We start from the raw sequence: 11703 nt of genomic DNA on the forward strand, positions 1-11703 counted from the left end.
TAATTTTATTATTTTTTTGGGCTGATTGATGTCGGTTAGAATCCTAACCTGGAATGTTCGGGGTCTTGGTGATAAATTAAAAAGACAGGCAGTTTGTGATCAGGTTCGGAGACATCCTCCAACGATTGTTAGTTTAGTAGAGACCCATTTTACTGAGGGGGAGATCCCTTGACTTGGTGGGGGTTGGGCTGTGCAGACTTATCATTCCACTTTTACTAGTTATTCAAGAGGAGTAACAGTATTAATTCATAAAGTGATTGATTTTGTCTGCCGGGCCTCCTCCACCGATAAGCAGGGGAGATTTGTTTTCCTTTATGGAAACTTATCTGGGAAACTATGCATTTTGGCTTTTATTTATATTCCTCCTCCTTTCGCTCTGTATGTACTTAACTGTTTACTAACTTTTATGGATCAGTGGCCTAAATGCCCTGTCATTAAAGTTGTTAATGAAATATTTTCTGGAATTGTACAAATCAGAAAATAGTGTTTCAGATGAAGCGATTGATTCATATTTGGATTCTATCGCTCTTCCAGTCCTTACAGCTATACAAAGAGAATCCCTTGATGCGGACCTCTCCTTGCAAGACTTAGAGGCCGCTATGAAAGCTTGTGCGGGAAACTTCTCTCCAGGATCTGATGGACTCCCATATTAATTTTATCGTAAATATAGCGAGGTTGTTCTTCCCTGCCTTCTGAAGGTATTTATTGAGGTAATAGAGGACGGTACTCTTCTGGAATCAATGACAGAGGCGGTAATAGTACTAATATTGAAAAAAGGCAAAGATCCCTTAGATATGGGTTCATGTAGGCCGATTTCTTTACTTAATACAGATGTTAAGCTTCTCTCAAGAATTCTTACTACTAGGTTGTCTAAAGTTATTTCATCTATTATACATCCTGACCAAAACGGGTTTATTTCTAATAAGGATACTCATTATAATTTGCACCACCTTTTTGCTAATATTCAGTCCTCCCGGGGGGGGGGGGCTCTTGTTCTATCCTGTCTTTGGATGCCTCTAAAGCTTTTGACAGGGTGGAGTGGAGATTCCTCTGGAGGGTGTTATAGAAGATGGGATTTGGTATTAAGCTCACAAATATGATTAAGCTTTTGTACAAATCCCCCAAAGCGAGGCTGAATATTAAGACTCTGACAAGGCGTATTTCCTTGGGGACAGGTACTCGTCAAGGATGTCTACTTTCTCCACTATTATTTGATATTTATATTGAGCCTCTCGCTGTTAGGGTCAGGCAGGATCCTGGGATTGAAGGGTTTGGGACTTTGGGCACAGAAGATCGTATTTCCTTATCTGCCGATGATGTTTTATTTTACATACAACATACTAACACTACACTCTTGAGGGTTACTCGAGTTGTTAATTCCTTTGGTAAAGTTTTGGGTCTTAATATTAACTGGTCTAAAACTATTCTTATGCCTTTAGATAGAGCAGAACCTCTTACCGAGGAGATGGCCAGCAATTTGAGGATCTCTGATTCACTTGAATATTTTGGTATTACTATTTCTTCTAAGATTGAAGATTTCTTACAGCTTAATTTGATCCCATTGATAACTAAATTGAGATCTAAAATAAAGATATGGCTCCGACTCCCGCTATCTAGAGCCGATAGAATAGTGAAGATGGTGATCCTGCCCCAACTACTGTATATCCTCAGGAACTCCCCAGTGTGGATTGAAGATAAGTTTTTTAAACTGATTGAGAGAACCATTAATGATTTACTATTGGGGGAGAAGGCGAGTAAGGATTAAATTGGAGTATTTTTATAAGCCGATGGAACAGGGAGGATTAAATCTTCCCTGTTTCAAGGGCTATTTTATAGCATCACAGTTATGGCTGTATTATGAATGGGAGAAAAGCCCACTTTGTAGAATTTTTTGGCGAAGACCTCTTTACATGATAATATCTTTGCTTTATTGGAATCCAGCCAATTACTCAATCCCCAACAGGATTATAGAGTTGCTGTGAAGCTACTTATCAAGTCCTGGAGTACTATTAGAGATTGGTTTGGAATAAAGGGGTCCCTTTGTTACACTACTCTTTGGCATAATTATTATTTACAGGCCTTACTGATTGGGGATCGGTATTGGCAAAAGAACATTATTTGTTATCTTGCACAGGTGGTTAGGAACGGCCACATGTTTTCTTTTTTTGGAGTTAGAACAAAGAGAAATTATATCTAATTTCGGTGTTTTCAGCTACGTTCGGCACTTTTTGATATAGACACGCCCACGTTTTTGCATGGTTTGATAGTAAAGCCGGCACAGAGGGTTAAGATGTCTCAATATTATAAATATTTACTTAAAGTACGATTTATTAATATACACTCTCCTGGGCAAAAGGCCTGGAGAAGGGATTGCCCAATGATTCAATTGGATGATTGGGATAATATACTGGTTATTGAATTAGTTTCTCATCATTTTAATCATTTATTGGTTCAGTTTAATATTTTACACAAAATCTATATTACACCTTTATGGCTTAATAAATGGGGTTTGAGAAACACTTCTAACTGTCCACGGTGTGATTCACCTGAGGCCGATCATCTACATATGTTTTGGACTAAAAGAATACTGGGAGGCAATACATAATTATACTATCCAAGAATTAGTGATTCCGATTACGGTAGAGTCTTGATCTTTCCAAGGTTGGGTGCCATAAATAGAAAAAGATTCTTTTGCTTAAAATAATGTCTTTGGCAAGGCTTCTGATTGCACGGGCTTGATTCTCATCTAATACTCCAAGTATAAATACATGGTTAAATCTGGTTAACAAGATTAAAAGGCATGAAAATATGTTATATAAATAAAGAAACTCTGAGGAAAAATGGTTTAAGGTATGGGGAGAATGGAATTTAAAAATTTTCCTGCCCCAACCTTCTCACTATTCCCGTTCCGTCCTTTTGTCGGGGGGGGGGGGGGAGTTTGGGAGGGAATCAGATCAGGGGGGTGAGGTTTAAGGAAATGGAAATAATAATAATGATGTTTTATTTTGTATGGAAATGTGATTGCTTAATAAAAGAAAAGAAAAAAAGGAATGCAAAACGCAAACAATCGAATGACTTGGAGAGGAAAGGTCACGCCGATGCTGAATTGTTATGGTTTATAAAGGTTGGTCAGATTCCAGGGCGTGAACTTCTCATGTATTCTTCATTCTTAGATAAGAGGTGATAACCTGCACCGTGTAGAATACATCAATCTTGGTAAAGGTCGCAGCAAGCACATGTGAGGAGCCCAGCCCTATCCGGGAGATTGTATTCACAAACCTAAATACAATGGAAGTAAAGATAAGGGTGGAAATAGGGGCTTATCGAAAGGCTCATGGGCACTGGGGTAAGAGTTCACCTTGGGCCCCCTTCCCTCAGTGGCCAGGGGCAGGGAAGCACAGAGCCTTCATGCTGCCCACCAAGCCAAATTCTTCACCTAACCCCTTCCCTCCAGCCAGAGGTGTAACTTCACCAGCATGCACTTTCTATAATACCAGTGTCTTCTTATGCGGCACAAGGGTCTTGGGCCCAGTAGTGACTGCTGCCTCTGCACCCCCTATAGCTACGCCCCTGGGTGAGGAGTAACCCCTTAATGACCAAGCCATGTCATCAAAATCATCACAAAGTATCTGTGAGAGATTTGCACAACTGAGTTGGGACTCATTGTTTTGATCCACATCCAATTAACTTCAATGGGGCCTGAAAAGATGTCTGCATCCGTATGTCCATTCCACGGCCCCGCACCATCTCCTTTTTACAGACAAGGATAGAACAGTTCTGCAGAGTTTGGCAAAATGTGGACTGTAAAAATAGCTACAGCCATGTGCATACGGGAGAATGCGACACCCGAAACTGCGATCTAAAGAAACGGGCCAGGAGACTGTTGGTAGGGCGTCTGCTGGAAATAAAGGACAATGCAGCAGCACTATGCAAACACAAATAAAGTACAATAAGGACATAATTATAGAAAACATTCTGGTGCTAATGCTACGCTTATTTAGCAAATTTGAGATTCTTGCCAAATACATTTTGTACAAAATTATTTGGGCCCGTCTGCCAGCGTCAAGGCAATCTCTGTAACCTAACACTAAATTCTTCCTGCTATGTGCCATAATGGCCACCATTAAATCCAGGGATGCAGGTACCAACATGCTGAGCCCACTCTGTACTGCTCCCGGTGCCAAACGGCTTCCAATAAATACAATGAGAGCAGGCTACAGCTTTATACTTACTCTAAATAAAATCAGCCTATGGGGCAGACAGGCTGGTCATGTTTTCTATAATTATGGCATTATTGTACTTTATTTGTGTTTGCAGGGTGCTGTTGCATTGTTCTTTTTTCCTTTGTGCTTCTAGCCATGGCAGCGCGCACCTGCACATTGGGATGTGCTGACTGACCCCCTTTTTTGTAGTTATAATGTCTGCTGGCCGGCACGTGTCGCCTCTTGTGTGGCCCACGAGCTGCCCTTGTTAGACATCTCTTTAACTGGGAAATAATCAATTTTCCAAAAATGTCTGCGTGTTGTCCAAACTTTTATTAATAAAAAGAAATGTGATGCATGGCGCTCATTGAGCCATACTGGTGGGCAAAGGGTTACACTGTGGCCGGGTGTTCAGCAGGTGCATACCAAATACAGTAACCGCTACTGCTAATCCTGCTATACAACACAACCTGTCCACATGGCTGCTGGAGATTTACAGCTGGAGATGACCTCAGTGTCTCCAGGGGTCTGTAGACCATCTGTCTATTGTGAGACCCAAATGCCAAATCCTTACCAGGACCCCCAAACATCGGCTGCCATGTACTTTGTCGTGATGCTGTGTCCCCTCAGGAGACCAGTGACCTCCACTCCCATAGTTCGGTAGATCCTTTGGTCTTCTACGCTGCAAATCAATATGTTTGTACTTGGCTGCCATCAGCGCGGATGTGTATGTGCCACATGACTGGAGATCTACGGTATATTTGGGTCCGTGGTGATCATTTCTGGAAGTCCTGGTGATCTTATATTTCATAAATATGAATGAAGGTTCTGGTCTGATCGTGTTTCACATCCTTTATCGATTGTCAGCTTTGCTGTGTAGACTGAGACAGAGTCACCAGAGTCACTTCATCATTAAAAGGGCAGGCTGGCAGAGTTGTCTTATTATTATTAGAGGGCACATGATACAATGACAGATGATGGCTCTATTGGACTCGGATAAGGTGGGATAGTAACACTATACACCCAGGGCTGGTGACATCTTTATACGTCATGCGGAACAGTACAAGAAAGTCACATAACACAAATTGTGACATTCACTGTAGTGAGGCGCTCTCCCAGTATAATAGGCACAGTGCCGTGCTCCATTATATACATCCAGAGTGGAATAAGATTCAGAGCTCACCCCCCACCACAGTAATAGCATTCACTACTTACCCCCCCCCCCCTCCTCCATTGCACTAGTCACCTCCAGAGCTGAACCCCCACACAGAGAAATCACATTCAGGCTCACCATCCCCCTTGTTCCACATCAAGCCGCCACCTCCAGAAATCACATTCAGGCTCACAATTAACCCCCCTCATTAGTCACCAATCTCGTTCCCCATTGTAACCCACCCTCCTTCCCCCCACCACTGGGTGGAATGGCACAGTGTCCTCTTCTCTTAGTGGACGTGCTTACAGTGGGGCCCGTCTGCTAGGTGATGACAGTTCTTAATTTCTTAAAGCAGCAGCGCGGCTAGTCGCAAATGGTAACTAGACTTGGTGCCAATTGCAATTTTTTGGTTGCATTGGGGACTATTTTGGTTGCCATCTGGAGCCCTTCACCCGGGTAAGATGATCACAGCACTGCAACCATATGTGCCTAGGGAGGAAGGTGTCGGCGGCACCAGCGTACAAGTAAAACAAGGCCCCCATGCTGTCGGTTTTCATCCCTTGCTGTACATTATATGGACAGATAAGGCTCTGTATGCAGCTCCCATGTCGCTCCCGGGGAGGGGCCCATTCCTTATCTCTGTCACCCACCTCCCACTCATTGTAGCTCCTATAAAGCGCACCCACCGACAAACACCTGCTGCACTGTTTATCCAGGAAGGAAGTGGGTCTCTCCAATATGGTTGCCCCCGGGATGTTTTTAACAATAAAATATAAAAAGCTACAGCAGGTAATAAAAATGAACAAAATAATTACTTTCCTTCTATAGACTGAAATCAAAATCAACAAAAATTACCATCCACAATTAATAATCATATCTATAAAGTGAGATGGGGGGTGGGGTTCTCTCTCACTATAACGGGCTGCCAGGGCGAGCAGAAAGTGGTCTAGGGGAGGAGCTTCCAGCTAATTGACAGGAAACGCTTTATACTGCTGCTTCTCTCTCCTCCATATGCCTCCATGATTACCACGATGAAAGGATGAAAATCAGACATTATATAGAACGTGACAATCACTTTCTACCAAAGCTATAACCAGCCCTGTACATTACATGGATCCAGAGATCTCCTCATTCATTGCTCCAATGGGGGGGAGTGCCCTTTCTCAGGGGACGTGTCCTTTCTGCTGTAGCTCTTTCTCTGTCTGTCCTTGAAGCAGCTCTCACTATCACAGCTCAAGGGGTTTCTCCTTTCTTCTGTAGGTCACTCTGTGTAACTGCACAGCTTCTAACAGAAGACACACCTGGTGACAGCTGAAGATTTAAACTGAGCGTGTGCGACCACCTCAGTGAGGTGGACAGAGGAATAAGGAAAAGAACGAACAGCAGGTGGCGCTATACAGATGCATTTTATCGAATAGCTCAGTGGTTATATACAATTTTTAATGACATGCAATTACAAAGGTATTCAGATCCAGGGGCTGGTTTTAAAAATGTAGAATATTTTTCATGGCACAACCCCTTTAAAGGGCCAGTACTGTAGAGACATGGCTGCTTTTGTCCAGACACAGTGCCACACCTATTTACAGGCCGCGTGTGGTATTGCACCTAAAGCCACTTCACTTCAATGGAGCTGAGCTGCAATACCAGATACAACACATGGGCTGGCGTGGAGCAGTTTCTGGGAGAAAGCAGCCATGTGTTTCCGACTCTGGACAACCCCATTAACGTGATCACTCTGATGCTTAGTATGGAATTGTTTCACTGATCTCCTACCCTGGAAAGAGTCATCACAGGCCTGGACTGATGTATTTGCTGTTCTATTGAAGCCCCATTCCCCTGCTAATCATTAACACTGCGTCACATACAGATAATATATGGAGCTGTCAAAAAATTCCAACTTTACCCAAAGCCTACATTACAAAATATATGTTTGTGAAAGGATGGAATCATATGACGGAATGGAGGCAGCTGGTGAGAGAAGTCACACCCACTTGTCATAGAGATGCAAAAATATGATAAAAGACAGAAAAAAAATTTAGAACTGGTCGGTCCCATTACTACAAAACCTTATTTCTGGTATTGCAAGCCTCATTTTGCATAAAACATTCTCGAGGAACCTTCAAGGAACTTGGCTCTACATTCGAGGACGTACAAGATGAAGACCCTTCTGGTTAGCGCTGTGTTGCTACTCAGCATGGCCCAGCTAGGTAAGGATTCAGGGTACAATGGAGCAATAGACATCTGAAGTAGATGGATGATCTGGACTTTTTCCTCTATGTTAAGAATGTGAGGAAGTCTTGAGTTTAAGTCCAACCAGGAAACATCAGCATTAGGTTTCTACAAGGTTTCCTTGGTATTCTCAAATCCTAAAGGGTGTGCAAGGCTAAAAGAAATTTTAGATGTTCTCAATACATATGGAGTATGTTAGACCTTGGGACAGATGAGCAATTTGGCTGCTATGTCATAAAGTCTTTAGGGGTTCTCCACCAAAATATATTTTTACAAAAATCTGATTACTATTGTATTAAGGTATTGAGAAAGCATGATTTGGATACCTCCATACATCCTTGTCCTTTTTCCACCGAAAGTTAATTGAGCTAAAGTGGAAGACCTCGTTACTGACTCCAGCATCATTCACCGTCCACAGCACCTACATCTCCTGCCTTGCACCCCGTACACTTATGACACCAATGACACCCCAATTACCATCAGTCAGGAGCCTCAACATCAGATTGTGACCCAAGGGAAGAACGAGTGCGCCTCCTTGTCACTGCCCTGGCCCTAGAGAGCATCGGTGTGATAATGGTCCCTGTGAATAACTGATGCTGGCTGGGCCACTCCCATGATCTGCTCTGCTCCCCTGGGGCTTGCGGAACATATACATAGTAGAGGTGGTCTTCCACCAGACACCTGCCACATTGTGGGACAAGAGGAGCATGGTACTAATTGTATCCACCTCCGTGTCCATTCATGGTAAAACAGGAGGGGAACGTGACCCTCTTGGTTTCTCCTTGTTTTCTAATTCAAAGCTTGCAGAAGGGTGGAGGACACACTCGGAGGATTATGGACAGAGCCAACTTGAGGTGGGATGATGTCTGCATACTACTTTTTTTATGATTTTATGTAATCGAGATAATTGGGGCAAACTGTTAGAATGACTGTCTGTCTATGTCTACACTCTCATTAACAGGATTAATGTCTGACCTTTCTGTCCCGTGGTATCTTTGGAGATTTCTCCTCTTGTTATTTGATGTTTTTGAGCTCCGGTTTGTTTAGTAAAGTCAATGACCGAACTAGTTCTATCATTCCAGCTTTTACCTGATGTAATTGCTCTTCTCTGCCCAGTAGGAAGATCTGTTGGTCTTCAGAGCATCATGAACACCATGAAACCACCAGAAAACAGCTTCAGCCCTGACCCTATAATTGTCATCCTCAAGTGGGATTGTCATTTACTGGACCTGTTGTCATAATGGTCCAGTACTGCGTAAGAATCTGGGCTCATAGGACAGTCTGACCCGGCTCTGAATGTATTTTCCATAACATGGATGACCAGAGTGACACTGTAGGGGTGACAAGCACAGTGTCCCCATAATTATCAGTGACAGCCACAATCTCCCCATAATTATCAGTGACAGCCTCCATTAGTGCCCCCAGTAAGAATAATGCCCCCATTAGTGCACCCAGTAAAAACAATGCCTCAATTAGTGCCACCAGTAAGAATAACACCCCCATTAGTGCCACCAGTAAGAATAACACCCCCATTAGTGCCACCAGTAAGAATAACACCCCCATTAGTGCCCCCAGTAACAGTAATGCCCCCATTAGTGTGCCCCAGTAAGAATAACACCCACCATTAGTGCCCCCTTCTCCGCTTCTGCAAAAAAAAAGCACTCACCTCCTCCACTTGCTCGCGCCACGGTGAACGCTCACTGCTGACTGGATGTGCACAGGACAGGACTTGCACACAGGAAGATAGCGGTAATTGATGTTGCCACAGTAGAAAAAAAATTCCGGCAGGGCACTAAAATATCCGCCTTGCCGGTGAAATACTGGCCAGATGGCAACCCTAGGTGCGAACTTGTCAATAAGACTTGGTATGGATCCAAATCCCCATCCACATCCATGTCTACATCCTTCTTGGCCTAAATGTAAAGACACCATGGATCTGAGAATCTGGATCTACACAAGGTCTCCTGGACCCTGCAGTTAGTTACCTCTCCTCGCTCCCGCACTGTGGAGTCCTCTTCACTCCTGCGCGCCTCCGCCTGTAATATCCTGAGGCTGCAGGACTGAGGAGTAACAAAAAGAGTCCAGGGTCTGTTGTGAAGCTGTCACCGCCAGCTCTCTGACAAGGTCTGGCAGACGTTCTTCTGTACCTCTTGCATGATGTTCTTTGTTTTGGTTTCACTTTGTCATCTCCTTTCCTTCTCCCAGCTGTCACCTATTCACACTAATTGCCTCCCTTTATATTCCCTCCCATACTGCCTCACTTTGCGGTTTATACTACTTCTTGGATCACTACTGGAGACTTCAGTTACTGCTTGTTCAGATAAGTCCTTTCTTGTATTGTGCTTCTTTGCTGGCTTGATTCTAGGTGACCCTGACTCCCTCCGTATTAAGTGCAGGGAGCCGGTGGTCGTGTCCCCTCACTATTATAGGGTTTTTAGGTGTCACACAGTCTAGGTACGAGGGCATGCAATCGTCTACCTCTGAGACCCTTGTATGTGCTTAGCAGTCAGTGTGAGCTCTTAGGGTTTTACAGGGGTCACCTTTATGCTCCTTAGTTTGGGATCATGCCAGTCGGATGTTTATCCATAACTCCCAGCTATCTGCAATATCATCCGTGACATTAGCACAGTGTCAGGATAGCCTTAGATGCCGAGCACGGTTGTCAGTCTTGCGTCCGCACTCACTATAAATGCTGCTCTTGTGGTTTCAGGCTACTCCACTCGCTGCTACACCTGCACTATGGCTCTCAGTGACTCCCCCTGTATGCAGGTGGCCAACTGCACCGGAGCAACGCCATTCTGTGGAACAAACAAAAGTAAGTGTCGCCAGTGCCTGATATACAAGAAGCTTCTGCTCCAAAAGTCCTAGCCAGAAGTAATGACCAACTTATTACAGAAAGCTGGATGTTCTGGGATACTGGTTCACAGCATGCAGTATACTCCAGAGCTGCACTCACTATTCTGCTGGTGCAGTCACTGTGTACATACATTGCTTATCCTGTACTGATCCTGAGTTACATCCTGTATTATACTCCAGAGCTGCACTCACTATTCTGCTGGTGCAGTCACTGTGTACATACATTACTTATCCTGTACTGATCCTGAGTTACATCCTGTATTATACTCCAGAGCTGCAGTCACTGTGTACATACATTACTTATCCTGTACTGATCCTGAGTTACATCCTGTATTATACTCCAGAGCTGCACTCACTATTCTGCTGGTGCAGTCACTGTGTACATACATTACTTATCCTCATTAAATTTAATTAAATGTATTGATCCCGAGTAACATCCTGTATTATACTCCAGAGCTGCACTCACTATTCTGCTGGTGTAGTGACTGTGTACATACATTATGCTTCTCTCCATGTTGTATTGTTTGGTTTTTATACTGTTTTTTCTTGTCCGCTGTTTACATCTCCCGTTGTATTTGTCCCTTGCAGTCAATGGCGTAGTTATGACGTATATCAGCAAGTTCTGCTCCGCCGCCTGCATTACAGCGTCCGGTAATTTCACCGTAGTGTCAGTCACAGAAAGCTGCTGCAAGTCAGACCTGTGCAACAACGAGAAGATCGGAGATGTCAACAGCATATTCCTTGGGAGCGGCAGCAGCGGTCTGACAGGCGGCGCCTTCCTGCTGGTCGCCATCAGCGGTCTCCTGAGCGCCATTTTTGCCATGTAAATGTAACAATGGGGATGAACAGATCCGGGGACAATGTTTCCTAACAGAATATATGAGAATTCATCTGTACAGGAGGAGGCGAGGCATGGGGCACAGTGTACCTCCTACCGTCCTTCTACTGTATAGAGGCGGATTCTCCTTAATAACTGCTGTCTCCTGCGCAAAATATACATCGTGTAAAATAAATACATCCGTCACTTTAATAAGACTGGGACCTCACGTTATTGCTCTGTTCCGACTGCTTAAATAGCAATTCCCCAGGTCACTTCCCATTTTATATATGTATCCTGTATGCCTAGGATATGGCATCATAGTGGAGGTCTGATTTTCCCTGCACAGCGCCCTCCCCGGCCACCTGCTGTGCATGGAACTGCAACTGACCCCCATTCAGCTGCAGTTCCCTGCTCTGCCAGGTGGGCCGGAGTGGTGCTGTGCA

At 44.0% G+C, this 11703-nt stretch overlaps 1 protein-coding gene across 1 annotated transcript; it reads left to right on the forward strand.

The window, feature by feature from the left end:
• The first annotated feature begins 586 nt into the window (after window positions 1–586).
• Window positions 587–11428, forward strand: LOC122937782 (prostate stem cell antigen-like). The gene is made up of 3 exons (XM_044292820.1): window positions 587–710; window positions 10295–10399; window positions 11029–11428. Exons 2-3 carry the CDS (start codon window positions 10324–10326, stop codon window positions 11265–11267), a joined length of 315 nt encoding a protein of 104 aa, XP_044148755.1. The 5' UTR covers window positions 587–710; window positions 10295–10323; the 3' UTR covers window positions 11268–11428.
• Window positions 11429–11703: the final 275 nt, after the last annotated feature.

This window comes from Bufo gargarizans, chromosome 5 (genome assembly GCF_014858855.1).
Source record: "Bufo gargarizans isolate SCDJY-AF-19 chromosome 5, ASM1485885v1, whole genome shotgun sequence".
Classification (NCBI taxonomy): Eukaryota; Metazoa; Chordata; class Amphibia; order Anura; family Bufonidae; genus Bufo; species Bufo gargarizans.

Coding starts and splice junctions, on each gene's coding strand:
- LOC122937782 (XM_044292820.1), top strand. CDS start 10,324: ATGGCTCTCAGTGACTCCCCCTGTATGCAGGTGGCCAACTGCACCGGA. Junction 10,400..11,028: donor ATTCTGTGGAACAAACAAAA/GTAAGTGTCGCC, acceptor TGTCCCTTGCAG/TCAATGGCGTAGTTATGACG.